This window comes from Athalia rosae, chromosome 6, assembly GCF_917208135.1.
Source record: "Athalia rosae chromosome 6, iyAthRosa1.1, whole genome shotgun sequence".
Lineage (NCBI taxonomy): Eukaryota > Metazoa > Arthropoda > Insecta > Hymenoptera > Athaliidae > Athalia > Athalia rosae.
Window position 1 is genome coordinate 13,074,447 of NC_064031.1, and position 13,841 is coordinate 13,088,287.

Here is a 13,841-nt window from a genome sequence, read left to right on the forward strand (position 1 = left end):
TTTCGTTGAAGCTAATTGTAAAAATTTCACTTATCTGATGGCTCTTGACGTTATAAGCTGCTGATAACGATTGCAGTAAATCATTCGGCTGAACGCTGAAGATGTGTGTACATCGGGCTCACGGTGTAATGCCGGATAGAGGCGACACACCTGTAGGTAATACGTAATTCGTTCGCTCGACTCGGAGTTGAAAAAAAAAAAAAAAAAAAAATGTGTAAAAACAAAACGAGAGTGGCTCTCCACCGTAGTAAAATTTCATTGCGTCTCCAAATAATATGTATCTCCAAGGTTACACGATACACGAAAACCAGCTGAGCAGCTCCCAATGAAAACGACCTCATGATTGATATTGTATAAATAGAGAAACAGCTGCTGCCACGAATTTACTAGGGCATCAAAATTTCCAGTATAATTACCAAAGCGCAAAGACCAAGACTGGATGCCGATACTTCGATCTCTGTGACAATCTTTAATTATGACGTTCGTCAGATTTTTACCTGAAAATACAAGGTTGCTACAGTGGACCGGTTGCTGGGCCGGTGAGTAGAAGCGATGAGAAAGATATCGAAGTTTTTTCGTCACCGCAAAAATGGAACTAATTGACTTTTGCTTCAGCTACCGTACTGACGATTGCAAACGGTTTGATGCTCGGATGGACATCTCCGTACCTGACAAAGTTAACGGCCCACGATTCGCCGCTGCCCATCACCATGGACGAGGGCTCATGGCTCGTATCGGTGATCACGCTGAGTCGTTTACTCGGAGCTACAATCAGCGCTGTCAGCGTCCAGTATTTCGGAAGTAAGCGGACTCTATTCTTCCTCGGTTTCCCCATGTTCTTCTGCTGGATATTAATCATCTACGCGGACTCGATTCACTGGCTTTACGGAGCCAGATTTATGAGCGGTATCAGTCTAGGTGGAACATTCAGCAGCGTCTCGATCTACCTGGGCGAAGTGTCCGATCCCGATATGAGGGGAGGCTTCATATCACTCGCCATGACCGGATTTCCCATGGGCGTCCTCGCCGGAACAATAATGGGCGCTTACCTGACCATGTCACTTTTTGCGTGGATAAGTCTCATACCTGCCGCTGCCGCCATCGTCTCGTTCGTATGGATGCCGGAGTCACCTCACCATCTGGTGCGTATCGGAAAAATAGAAGAGGCTCAGAAATCGATGGTTCGATATCATCCGAAGGCGAATCTCCCCGTCGAGATGAAGGACTTGAAAGAATTTGTGACAACCGTCGATTCGCTGTCTTTCACCGACCGTTTACGAAAGTTCAATACTCCGCAGAACAAAAGATGCGGGATTGTCGTCGTGATATTATTCATATTTGTAAGTTGTTGTGGTGTTAACAGCATTATGTTTTATTTGGAGATCATTCTGACCAGAGGCAAAGTAACTGCGATCACACCCGCTGTGATGGTCATCCCACTCACATCAGTTGGTATCTTCGCTGGAATTTGCGCAATGATTTATACCGATAAATTGGCAAGGAGAACGCTGTGGATGGCCGTGTGCAGCGGGGCGTGTGTATCTTTAGTCACGATGGGAGTACACTTTATACTTTTGGATCGTGATTTCGACGCGGGAAAAATTCAGTGGCTTTTGATATGCAGCTTATTCTTTTGGGAAATAAGCGTCTTCTCGGGAATTTGTAACGTACCGACAATTTTTATCGGCGAACTTTTCCCGCCAGACATTAAGGCTGAGGCGGTTTTTATAGCCAGTCTTTCAAATGCTGCATTTGGATTCATATCTTCGAAGACTTACCAACCGATGGTGGACGTTATGGGTGAAGCTTACGTATTCTGGGTCCACGCCGCGATCTTGGCATTAGCAACTGTTTTTGGTTTTAAATACTTGCCAGAAACTAGAGGTAAATCTTTACGGGAAATCCAGGAATCGATGGTGAAATAATCGAAAACACAGGGGCGTATTCGTCATGTTGAAGGATTGGATAAAAATCGAACTTGCTTCGAGCTAACGCTTGAAACTGAGTGAATATATTTAACGCGGTATTCGAAGACTCGAGATTATCCGAACAGCATCAAACAGATCTAATATTTTCGTGATCTCTCTGGTCATTTCGTATCCACACAGCAGCTGACCGTGTGAACTGAATATACGTCCAATCGACGAATTCGAGTGTGAATTGGTTGGCCCGAATCGAAGATTGCAGTCAACGCTCGTACAACTAATTGGCATGAAATAATCATGCATTTGATTCCCGATACAAATAACGTGCTTTTACAAGACATTACGGTACACCGAGAACGGTACGATAAGAGAAGTAACTCGATAAAACTAGTAGAAACGAATATCAGCGAGTTGTTTGTGAAATCATTCGGAGATTAGACAAAATGACAACGTAATCACCATTGACATGACCACGCGGGTCATACGAAAAAATAGTGGAACGGAGCGGTCGCGGGAGGGGACCGCCCTTGACGACTTCTCGATCGAGTGAAGTGCACGCGCGCTCTGCTTGTTTTGCGACGAAAAATTAAGAAAAAAAACAATGAATGAGAAAATTTATTCTGTACGAGTCTGTACGAATGTTATCCTTTTTTAATCAATTGAATGTGGTACTTTTATGAATTCAGTTTAATTCTGATATGTATATAGGTTTTGAATATAATTGAAATAATTTTTTTCATAACTTCACTTTTGTTTAAAATTTTCGGGTTGGGGTCGAATGAGCAATAGACCAAATAGTGGGCACGTAGAAAATGTCTTACTTTGGATTGCATCAATTGTGACAGCAACAACGATGATTAAATTTCCAGGATCTCATTGATATCTTCTGTTTTGATAGAATTTTAATTTACGTCTAGTCAACATTGAAACATTGGTTCGACTAGAATTTCAAACTGCTCAATTCGCTCCATACCCATGCTGACTCTCTTGACTTGAACGGCTGTATCTCTTAAATGCGATCTGCTGGAAATAAATTACTATGGACATTTTTGGAAAGGGTTAAAATACTTACCCACCGGTACGCATAACAAACCATTGAGACATATCGTTAAGGAACTATGACCGGTCAAGTGAAAAATTGCTCAACTAGCCCCGCCTTAGCCAACGCCATTTCGCCGTTACAGTGGGGGAATAATTTGGTTCGAAATCAAAATGTTCGACTAAAAGTTCAAGTAAAATACCTACAGTTTATTCCCAATATTATAAATACAAGCTTTCATATCTTCGGTAAACTATGAAATAGGCAAGAAGTAAAAAGTACAAATTCATTCCACTAACATCTTATCGAACGGGCAGAACTATAAAAGTCGCGGAAGTTAAAATTCTCAATTTAGTCAGACTCGGTTTGGCAAGATTCGAACTCCGCCAGCTCGGCACTCACTGATTATTATTGTAAGTGCTATGGAGTGTAAGACAGCGCGAGTATTCCGATTGTGTAGCGTGCCCAAACAGATCCTCTGGCTACAATGGACCGCGGGATTTGCAGGTCAGTTAAAAAGCCATCAAAACCCTCTTCGCGAGATGCATGAAAACAAAAAAACAAAAAAAACAAAAAGGTACTGGCTAGAAAATTGCGAAACAAAAAATCATTTCTACTATCGACGACCTACACTTCGACACTGCTATTCCAATTTCTGACGAAAATACCGAACGGCACCACAATACCAATGAGTTTCACTGTTCGCAGGAATGTTGATGCTCTTCGTGATGGGCCTCAAAGTCGGATGGACCTCTCCGTTCATGGCTCGTTTGGTAGCGGAAGATTCGGTACTACCGTTAACTGCTGGCGAAGTGTCTTGGGTAGCGTCTCTTCTGAATTTCGGTAGATTCTGCGGTTCGCTGCTGGGCGGTTTTTTCGTCGAATATCTGGGTAGTCGGCGAACGTTGATCGGCCTAGGATTTCCATTGATATTGGCTTGGATCTGCATTATATCAGCGAACTCGGCGACGTGGTTATACGTGGCTCGGATAGCTGCCGGCTCGAGTCTCGGCATGGCGTTCAACAGCTTTCCTCTGCTTCTGGGTGAAATTTCTAGTCCGTCGATACGGGGCACCCTCGTGGCCTTCGTTATAACCGGAATGCCTCTGGGTACGATGATAGGAGTATTGATGGGTCCCTACCTCTCGATGCAAGTATTTTCCTACATAGGCCTCGTGCCGACCGTCATATTCATCGTTCTGTTCTGGTGGCTGCCCGAATCTCCTCACTATCTCCTGAAGCACGGAAGAATCGAAGAAGCAGGGAAATCGATTGAACGGTATAATCCCTACGCGGATCGCGAGGAGGAACTCAAAAGTCTCAAGGATTTTCTATCGTCTAACGGTAATTTAACGTTCAGAGAACGTTTGCGAGAAGTTAATCTCCCGAAAAATCGAAGGGCTATATTACTGATGCTAGCTCTGTACTTCTTCATGCAGTTCAGTGGAGTAAACTCGGTGATGTTTTACACAGAAACCATAGTTATCAGAGCCAAGGTTAACGTAATCGACCCGTCCTCGGTGGTGACTTTGTTTGGTACATTTTCGGTCGTGTCGAGCTTGCTGTCGATATTCGTTGCCGACAAATTGCCGCGTAAGGTGATTCTGATTATAGCGAGTCTCGGCGTGGGCGTTTCCCTGCTCAGTCTGGGCATTCATTTCGAACTTTTGGACAGAGGTTGCGATCCAGCTTCGCTGCAGTGGCTGCCGATCGCATCCTTGATGGGTTTTGTGTTTTTCTTGTGCAACGGTCTGGTCTCCATTCCGAGTACGATTTTGAGCGAGATTTTCACGCAAAATGTGAAGAGCGTCGCGGTCTGTGTGGGCAACGTGTCGGTAGGCATCTTCGCCTTCATAGCAACGGGGACTTATCTGCCGTTGGTGGACCTCATCGGAGAGGCCTACGTCTACTGGGGGAACGTAGTGATTTTGATAGCCTGCGCGATATTTACTAAGCTCGTTGTACCGGAAACAAGGGGCAAAACTTTACAAGAAATTCAAGAAGCCTTCGATAAAAAGTAAATCACAGATAACAAGATATTTACTACGACTGACTAGAAAATTATAACACGTTTAGATTAAGAAGTTGATTGAATTTCAACGTTTTCGATTGAAACGCCGATGAGACGCGATCGCGCTTATTCCTAGTTGGGTGGCAAAGACCGCGGGTGATGATCTATCTATTAAATGCCTCGCAGCACAATGGATATCCTACAAGTGTGCGTGAACAATAAATTATTTTACGTAACCCGTTACGTAATTTTCCTACTCTACATTATCTCTAGGTGTAATTAAACCTCTGTAGGCTTGACAAATTATGCTCGGTAATTCATCATGCTATTTCAAAGTACCTGGTTCAACGATGTATGAATCATAGAGGCGAATAATCCTGAAATGTATGAATAAATTGTGGCGTCCGATCATTTGTTTTATAGTTTTTAAGGGCGCGATTCGAAGAGAAATGGGAGGCTGGATTGAGAAATACATCGGCACGGAAGGCCATTTCTTTCAAGGGATCCCAAAGATTCCGATGCGGAAATGGACAGTGTCCGATTATCGGCATATTTGAGTGTCGTTTCTAATCGCTTGAATACTAATTCATAAACGCGATGAAATTTACAATTTAGTTACTAGATCGTATATCGTATATCTCATGTATGTAACACTGTGTAAGAACATACATAAATTTAGTTCATAAGCTCTGTACTATTGAAGAAATAAATTTTTTTACGAAATTAAAAAAAATTCGCAAATGCGGATAATCTTTGAACAGCGGTCGTTGACGATACCGTTCTGTATAATCACGGTCATTAACATACAGCGATTTCGCTTTATCAAGTTCCAGTTTCATAATTATGGAGATGATTACAGCCGCCTCGTCAGCCTCATAACCACTCTACCACAGCCGGAAACATGTAATTCGGCCGAACGTGAATCCTTTTCCCTAACAAATAAAACGTAAAATGAGTATGCGAAAAATCGCAACTAGACAAATTTCGAACAGGGTTCGTCTACGGTGGTACTAATCGGAGCATTGTCAAATGTACGCCGACGCGTATGTAATCATACGTAAACAGATACATCTGATAATCGTGAGATGCGTAAGTTGACGAGTGATAGGTATACTTAAATTACTTGCCGGGGGAGGTCAGACCTCAAGTAGCTTTACATATCGTATCTTATCGCGAAACTGATAGTGAATGAGATTCACCGGTACATCGGATTCACTGTCCACTTTCGCCAGGTGAAGGAGGTAGCTCGCCGGTAGACCCTCGGCATTTCTTCTCTCAACTCAGCGGTTGGACCGACGCAGCATGATATCGAAGTTTAAGAACTCCCCATGGCTACAATGGACGGGAGCCATCGGAGGTCAGTAAAATATAACGAAGCCCTTCTCTCGACGTGTTCTATCTACCGCACAACGTCTGAACAGACTGCAATTTCCAGCTCTTCTCATGCTATTCGTGGGTGGATTGATCCTCGGTTGGTCATCGCCGTATTTGGCTCAGCTGACAGCGCCGGACTCACCTCTCCCGATTTCAACGGACGAAGCGTCCTGGGTGGCTTCATTGGTCAGTTTAGGCCGTCTTTTCGGGGCCGTAATCGGTGCGGTGAGCGTTCAGTATTTGGGCAGTAAGAATACATTGACGTTGATAGGGCTGCCTTTTATCATTTGCTGGGTGTCTCTGATTGTGGCGAACTCGGTGATGTGGATATACTTGGCCAGAACGGCAGCCGGAATCGGCATAGGGATGGCGTTCAGTAGCTTCCCCCTTTTCCTCGGCGAAATATCGAGCCCTTCCATTCGTGGGGCGTTGGTGACTCTCGCGACAACCGGACTACCTCTTGGAACAGTGGCAGGAAATACGATCGGCGCTTACATATCGATACAGGTGTTTTCCTACATCAGCCTAGTTCCGAACGTGATATTCATCGTTCTGTTTCTTTGGTTACCGGAGTCTCCCCATCATTTGATACGCAGAGGAAAATTAGAAGCTGCCACTGAATCACTGACGAGATACAGCCCCAAAGCGGACGTCACTAAGGATATCGAGGGCCTGAGAAACTTCATCAATAAAACGAGCTCCACAACCTGCTTGGACAGACTCAAGGAATTCAACCTTCCGAGAAATCGGAAGGCCGTTATAATCGTAATTCTTCTGTACACTTTCATGCAGTTCAGCGGATTGAACAGTACAACGTTCTACATGGAAATAATTCTAACCGACGCCAAGTTGACCGCCATCGATCCCGCTCTGATGGTGATAATTTTGGGTGTGATCGGAATCGTAGCAGGATGGGCTGCGATGTTGGTAGCGGACAGATGTGGTAGGAAACCTTTGATGGCCGGATCTAGTGCGGGAGTCGGATTGTCCATGGTCGCGATCGGCGTGCATTTCGTTCTTCTGAAGGGCGGTATGGATCCGGTTCCGATGCAGTGGTTACCGGTTTTATCTATGGTGGGGTACCAGATCTTCGTTTACTTGGGGGTTACACCGGTTCCGAGCATGGTTCTCAGCGAGCTCTTCGCCCCCAACATAAAAAGTTTAGCGGCATGTATGGTGAGCGCTGGCGCTGGTATCACGGGATTCGCTTCCTCGAAGACTTATCAACCCATAGTGGACACCTTCGGTGAAGAGTACGTTTTTTGGATGCAGGCTGCGATCATGTTCTTCGCCGTGATATTCACCGCGACGGTGGTGCCCGAGACTAAGGGAAAAACGTTGCAAGAAATTCAGGAGAAACTTTCGAGAAAGTGAACGCCGTGGTAGAAATTATTCAATCGCGAGTTGGTCGAGAAAACGGGCTGTCCAAAGTTCAGCCTGAAAAACCGGCTATTCGAGTTCCTTTGCCTCCAAACTTGTTTCGCGGGGTACCCAAGCATAATCAGGTCGTTTAAGGTTGATATATTGGTAATCGCACTCCTGTTATCATATTTTTTACTTTTTATAATTTCGCAAAAACGTACTAATATATTATCGACCATTGTTGTATTTTCCTCGTGAGTTCTTGAGAAAGCAATCCCTCTAATATTCGTAGCCACTATTAGAAATATTTTTCGTTCATCTCTGCACGTGGTAAAGATTCAGCTGACGTGTCTGATTCCATCCAAGATCCTCACCGAGTCTTTGGAGAAGAGCATAAAACTTAACCCAAATTTCATCCGTGCATATCATCCTGTTGAGTATGTTTTTTATCACGCTGGAGTCATGCTGACGTGTAATTTCATTCGGAAATTCCTTCTGGTCTGTGCTCAGAGTATGGGGTACCCACAGCGCAGACCTGAATCCTCGGTTAACACCCTATGGACAGTCGAATGAGGAGTATCAAGTTGAATGGAAAGATCATTAATACTCACGTGACGTGACACCGTGCTTTTTTGATTTTATCTCTTTTCGACGACGTGTAATAATGCATCACAACCGACACATTTCACTAATAAATCATGTGCAACTCCTTCGGAGCAATTTGGTGTAGTACAAAACTGTTTTTTTTTTTTTTTTTAAGGATCCATCGTCGAGCTAATAACGTCTTGACCACACAAGACATGAAAATGAACTACTACGATTGCACAAATCAATGCCAATATAAACTATTGCGTGACATTGCGCAATAGGTGAATGAGCAGAAATAAAAAGGTGATATTGGGAGTGGGAAGGCCAAAATATATTAATAGTTGCGTTGAATAGATAAGAATAATGCTAATCTACGTTCGGGATAAGAAAATCAGCCATCTTAACAGAAGCCGTGCACCAGTGACAGGTTGTTTGTCGCATGTGTAAACACATGTTACATTTTTTGAACCGCTCGCCGATCTCAAGTTGTTTTCAATACTCTCCTCTATGGAATTCCGGTGATTCTTAGACCGCGATGGAAATGTGAATCAGAAGCTCGGTCTTCGTCATCGTATAAGATAAGCGATACGCCAGGAATTAGCAAAATAGGAATCTAGAAACTAGGAAATTTTTCAACATCGAGAATAAAATTATTTTTCCAACTGTACGGAGTGTGCGACGTGAATAAATTTTTCGAATTATTTCAGTCGAATTTTTTTCAATACCTGAATCAAAGATAAGACAAACGACGTGACATAATCGCAGACTAATTGTGAGTATACATCAAGAGGTAAACATTATCTGAATCAACAGACAGACGGCTTGAGGAAGAACGATATCTCGCGAAGCGACGAGCTCCAATATGACACTGTACCTATACGCTCATCAAGAGGTGGAGAAATTAGAAAATTATAATCCCACGGAATTCGATCTTACACAATACTAAATAATCACAGATACAACGATTAAGAACCTTCGGTGGGGGTGATTTCCACCCATTATCGCCTTCCGAACCCTATCTTATCAGAACAATGATACGGTAAATTTTGCCAAAATCAGTGACGGCGATCATTCAGTATGGTGTAATTGAACGGAAGCCACCTCAGTTCAAAGCAATCGACGATTTGCGATTGAAAATGAAGCACGCGGAAATATTGTGGCTGCAATACGCCGCGGGAATAGCGTGTTAGTTTCCTCTGATCATCCATTCTATTTCATTAGTGAATATTAATTGTAAGCTAAATAATCGCATCGTATTTACAACCCGCAGCAATGTTGGTGGTCTTCACGAACGGAATAATGGCCGGATGGACATCACCGTATATCGCCAAGTTGACCGCGGTCGATTCACCGCTACCGATCACCAAATTCGAAGCATCTTGGATCGCATCCATGCAGAACCTCGGGCGACTCGTGGGTGCGCTTCCGGGAGCTCTGACCGTCTCCTACTTCGGTAGCAAAAAAACCCTCCTATTCGGCCAACTCTTTTTAAGCATCTCCTGGATTTGCCTGATCTTCGCTGACTCCGCGACGTGGTTAGGCGTGGCGAGAACTTTCTCGGGCATCAGTTACGGTATCGCCTTCACCAGCTTCCCTATTTTCCTCGGTGAGATAGCAAGTCCTTCGATACGCGGCAAATTGATCGCTCTGACGATGACGGGACGACAGTGCGGTTCGCTTCTGGGAAAAATCGTAGGTGCCTACAAGTCAACCACCGTATTCGGCTACATCAGCCTCATTCCGACCGGCATTTGCATTCTGATTTTCTCCTGGCTACCGGAGTCCCCTTATCACCTCGCTCGGCAAAATAAGATCCAGGCGGCGAAGGACTCCATCGAACGGTACAACCCGAGGGTGAATCCGGAAGCGGAGCTCGAGTGTATCCGAGTGTTCGTCAACAGTTCGAAATCTGGAACGATTCGCGATAAGCTGAGGGAATGCATGATACCGGAGAACCGTAACGCCGGCATGATAGTCGTGGTTCTCTTCTTTTTCATGCACTTCAGCGGCTTGAACAGCATTGGATTTTACATGGAATCGGTTTTCACCGACGGTGGTTTAACGGTGATCCGTCCTGCGGAAGCTGTAATAATAACCTCGTCGATAGGAATCCTGTCGGGATTCGTTTCGGTATTTTACGCCGACAAATGCGGACGTCGAATATTTCTGACCGCCTCTAGTTTCGGAGTCGCAGTTTCACTGTTCGCCCTGGGGACCTACTACGCCCTGTTCAAGGAGGGTTCCGGTCCTGCAGGACTGCAGTGGTTGTTATTAGCCTCGATAGTGATGTGGGAATCGACCGTGTGCACCGGAGTTTTTTCGGTTCCCAGTATGATGCTCAGCGAGTTGATAGCCCCGAACATAAAAAATATCGCCTCGTTCGTGAGCAACGTTTCGATCGGGTTGTTCTCTTTCCTCGCAACGATAACCTACCAGCCGATGATCGACGGGGTCGGAGAGGAGAATGTCTATTGGTCGAACGCGGCACTGATGGTATTAGCGATGATATTCGCGTTGACGATGATGCCGGAAACTAAAGGCAAAACTCTACAGGAGATCCAAAACATTCTGCATGGAAAATAGTGCGATCTCATTCACGGAGTGATTAAATTAAAATCGGCCAACGAAATCGCGAGATGAGTTATCTCGGCTTATTGAAAGTCATCGTGCTTATCGTGGATATCGCTTTCGGGGGCTCATGTATACGAAGAGAGAATTTTCACTCCTCGTAAAACGAATCTCTTTACGGTAAGCCTTCGTCGCGTCGTAGAGTCGAACTTGCCCACCGATTATCTATCTCCAGGCTGTGAACCGACGGGCAAGACGACGGGCCCGTCCAGATAATTCGATAAACGACAACGAACGCAATCGACGGTCAAGCTGTGATTGATTTACAATCTGATGAAATAAAATGTTGCGTCGTTTAATAGCGTCGTACAATTTGGTCAACTCCGTTAATGAACATTCAACCCCATACGAAAGTTGATTCTTTCTCTCTCCTCACTTTCTCCATCTGTTTCCACCTGAAACAACTCGCCGTATAACGTCACTTTCACCTCATTTTTTCCATCGAACAAACCTGTCACGGTGAAAAACAATCGTCGTGAGTACGTGACTCACATCGGTTCACAGGTGGACCGAAAGAATTGCCTCCGGACTACCATCTCCGCCCTCGGAAAGCTCGAAACAATTGCAGGACTATTTTTGACCCAAATCTCAGAGGGGCGATTCTCTATGGCGAAAAGTTGCGTCTACGGAAAGTATATATCTCATCTGGGAACCAATTCTTGCAAAGAGAAAAAAAAATAAATAAATAACTTCTGTCTGTACGGGCAACGTCGCTGTACGATGTAATGAACGAAATTTGGTCGATGTGACGACCGAAATGATAAAACTCTTACGGTTTTCCTTACAAATAAAAAGACACCGAAGTACCGGAAGCCTCTCTGTCTCCTCGTGCGTCATTCTTGGACGTTTCCCATTAATCGTTCAGTTTTTCCTCCGTTGTTCTTTCGAAGGAGTCGACATTTTTCCAACATTATCTCGGTTACCTTTCGAATCTCGTTGCACCGTGTCAACCACCTTCGTCGCCTCGTCGTTACCGGGATTAATCAGTCCCAAGACTTCTGGAACGATGCCATAATTGTGTCAGTGACAGGTTGCGTTCTATGGCAAGAAATACCCGTTTTGCATGCCAGAATTGTACGAGAAAATCGTTACTAACAAATAAGATAAGTAAATTTATCGATAAAAGAAATATCCAGTATAAAGTAATATAGAAGTTTACGAATATGAGCTGTAGTTTTTCAGTGAAATTTAGCTTTTTAGTTTTCAATTTGTAAATCGTTTTCTTTTTTCCTTCGGAAAAGCGTAATATCTCTTCATCTTAGATTACCATTCGAAGAGCTCCGGTGGGGTAGCTTCAACGTTATTATTGACGTAAAATCACGGGGCATGGTTATTGATATTGAATTAATTAAATCAATTACAATAACGACCCGCGAGACGGATGAAATAGTCATTGACTAAAGGCCGAGTCGTAAATCGTTGGTTGAAATTGCCAATAATGGGAAGTTTGCAAAACTCTACAATATCACCAAGTCCCGTGGGAAATATCACGTTATATGAAAGAGAATTGAAAAAAAAAAACGAAAAATTCAAGAAAGACCTGTCGATGAAATCGTAAAATATTTTTCACACACGAAACGTTGTGAATTTTATCCGCACATCGCTAATGACGAACGCGGTATATATTTGAAGGTAATCAGCCCTGTTGTCTGACTTTATTTTTCGGAATATTGCCGTTATAAAATTCGATCAAGCCCCGAGAATCGACGTTAATTATCCGGGCGGGCATAAAATTTTCCTCACATTCAATTATTCCCGAAAATTGTTAATTTCAACAACTTCGCGAGTAAAATTTTCCCAAAATTAGAAATTCTCCGAGCGTCCTACCTCGCTGTAATTCCATCAGAAAATAATACGCCCGTAAATTTCGCATTCATAGGGAGCTTGTTACGGTATACGCGAGATCGATCGACGATCGTGACTAAACGAATCCTCTCCCGAAAATTCGAATTTTGGCAGAGCTACGAGTTGTGCGTCGAACCTCGTCCGCCTCTAGCCTTGATCCTTCCCTCGTAATTATCGAAGACGAATTTAATCCTTGCCTCATTTTTTCAAATCTCTTTACCTTCTCGACTCGATGGTGTGTATGTGGAAAAAACGTTATTGGTAGCGGGCCAAAACTCTTCCATCTCTTCCAGTTTCTCCCGTCTATATCTTGGCTGCGACACGAGATTTGACCTGAATTTGCAAGAAGGCGACTTTTGCAGTCTGCGGCAGAGGGTCGATTGCGTCAGGGCATTGCCCAAGCTCTCTTTCTCCGTTCCATCCCCCCCCCTCCCCCCTCCCTCCCTCCCACTTCCCTCCCAGCCCCCCTTTCTTTTCTACCCCAGCTCGTTCATCATTGTGTGTCACTATTCACTCACTTGGCAGCCGTTCTTTTCTGTACAAACCCTAAACAAGCTCCGCTTCACTCCCAGTCTCTTCTTCCTCGTATAGGTATCTCCAGAAGTTTGTTACCCTTTAATCTAAAAAATTGCGAATACTGGCGTGCAATCTTGTAGTTGTGAACTTTGCCATCCATCAACCGTTTATGAGAAGCATCAAACACCAGAGTGTACGGGATGAGGGTACGTAACAACGCAAGTTTCGTTCACCGGACACCCTACGACAATTAATTAATATCTCATTGATGTAAGTTCGTAACATCCGAATAATGATCGTTAAATTGAGAGGAGTCGAATGCATTTCTACCTTTCGCTCATTCGGCGACGGACTTTCTTACGGATCATAAAAGAACGTGAGGATAATTGAGGAATTTTAGAATAACGAAAAAGCACCGACGGCACGTAACGTCGTTGCGGAAATTCAATAACCGCACGAGGACTGCAAGAAATTGTAAAAATATAGTGGAAACGGCATGAATATTTACGGAGATGGTACGGAACGAAACGGGTCACATACAAGAACGGACGGG

The 13,841-nt window shown here is 44.1% G+C and overlaps 4 protein-coding genes across 8 annotated transcripts in view; 3 read left to right on the forward strand and 1 right to left on the reverse strand.

Moving 5' to 3' along the window:
- Nucleotides 1-13,841, reverse strand: part of LOC105690854 (disks large 1 tumor suppressor protein) — a 311,797-nt gene that overhangs the window by 269,983 nt on the left and 27,973 nt on the right. The gene's annotated exons all lie outside the window — the stretch shown is intronic.
- Nucleotides 115-5,751, forward strand: LOC105690860 (facilitated trehalose transporter Tret1-like). 2 transcript variants are annotated; one of them, XM_048657417.1, is made up of 3 exons: nucleotides 115-539; nucleotides 616-801; nucleotides 3,673-5,661. In XM_048657417.1, the coding sequence occupies exons 1-3, from the start codon at nucleotides 476-478 to the stop codon at nucleotides 4,983-4,985; spliced, it is 1,563 nt and encodes a 520-aa protein (XP_048513374.1). In that variant the 5' UTR covers nucleotides 115-475; the 3' UTR covers nucleotides 4,986-5,661. The 2 variants fall into 2 exon arrangements, with proteins under 2 accessions (XP_048513374.1, XP_048513375.1); XM_048657418.1 differs by lacking the exons at nucleotides 115-539; nucleotides 616-801 and adding an exon at nucleotides 1,937-3,471 and having other exon boundaries at nucleotides 3,673-5,751.
- On the forward strand, nucleotides 6,124-7,957 carry LOC105690857 (facilitated trehalose transporter Tret1-like). 2 transcript variants are annotated; one of them, XM_012408998.2, is made up of 2 exons: nucleotides 6,124-6,332; nucleotides 6,411-7,957. In XM_012408998.2, the coding sequence occupies exons 1-2, from the start codon at nucleotides 6,278-6,280 to the stop codon at nucleotides 7,721-7,723; spliced, it is 1,368 nt and encodes a 455-aa protein (XP_012264421.2). In that variant the 5' UTR covers nucleotides 6,124-6,277; the 3' UTR covers nucleotides 7,724-7,957. The 2 variants fall into 2 exon arrangements, with proteins under 2 accessions (XP_012264421.2, XP_048513379.1); XM_048657422.1 differs by having other exon boundaries at nucleotides 6,132-6,332; nucleotides 6,397-7,957.
- LOC110117272 (facilitated trehalose transporter Tret1-like) lies at nucleotides 8,103-11,583 on the forward strand. The gene is made up of 2 exons (XM_048657423.1): nucleotides 8,103-9,484; nucleotides 9,570-11,583. Exons 1-2 carry the CDS (start codon nucleotides 9,436-9,438, stop codon nucleotides 10,880-10,882), a joined length of 1,362 nt encoding a protein of 453 aa, XP_048513380.1. The 5' UTR covers nucleotides 8,103-9,435; the 3' UTR covers nucleotides 10,883-11,583.

Excerpts from the sequence above, each read along its gene's own strand:
- LOC105690860 (XM_048657417.1), top strand. The coding sequence starts at position 476 with ATGACGTTCGTCAGATTTTTACCTGAAAATACAAGGTTGCTACAGTGG. Across the intron at positions 540-615 it reads GTGGACCGGTTGCTGGGCCG|CTACCGTACTGACGATTGCA; the intron begins GTGAGTAGAAGC and ends CTTTTGCTTCAG. Across the intron at positions 802-3,672 it reads CAGCGTCCAGTATTTCGGAA|GAATGTTGATGCTCTTCGTG; the intron begins GTAAGCGGACTC and ends CACTGTTCGCAG.
- LOC105690857 (XM_012408998.2), top strand. The coding sequence starts at position 6,278 with ATGATATCGAAGTTTAAGAACTCCCCATGGCTACAATGGACGGGAGCC. Across the intron at positions 6,333-6,410 it reads ATGGACGGGAGCCATCGGAG|CTCTTCTCATGCTATTCGTG; the intron begins GTCAGTAAAATA and ends TGCAATTTCCAG.
- LOC110117272 (XM_048657423.1), top strand. The coding sequence starts at position 9,436 with ATGAAGCACGCGGAAATATTGTGGCTGCAATACGCCGCGGGAATAGCG. Across the intron at positions 9,485-9,569 it reads ATACGCCGCGGGAATAGCGT|CAATGTTGGTGGTCTTCACG; the intron begins GTTAGTTTCCTC and ends TACAACCCGCAG.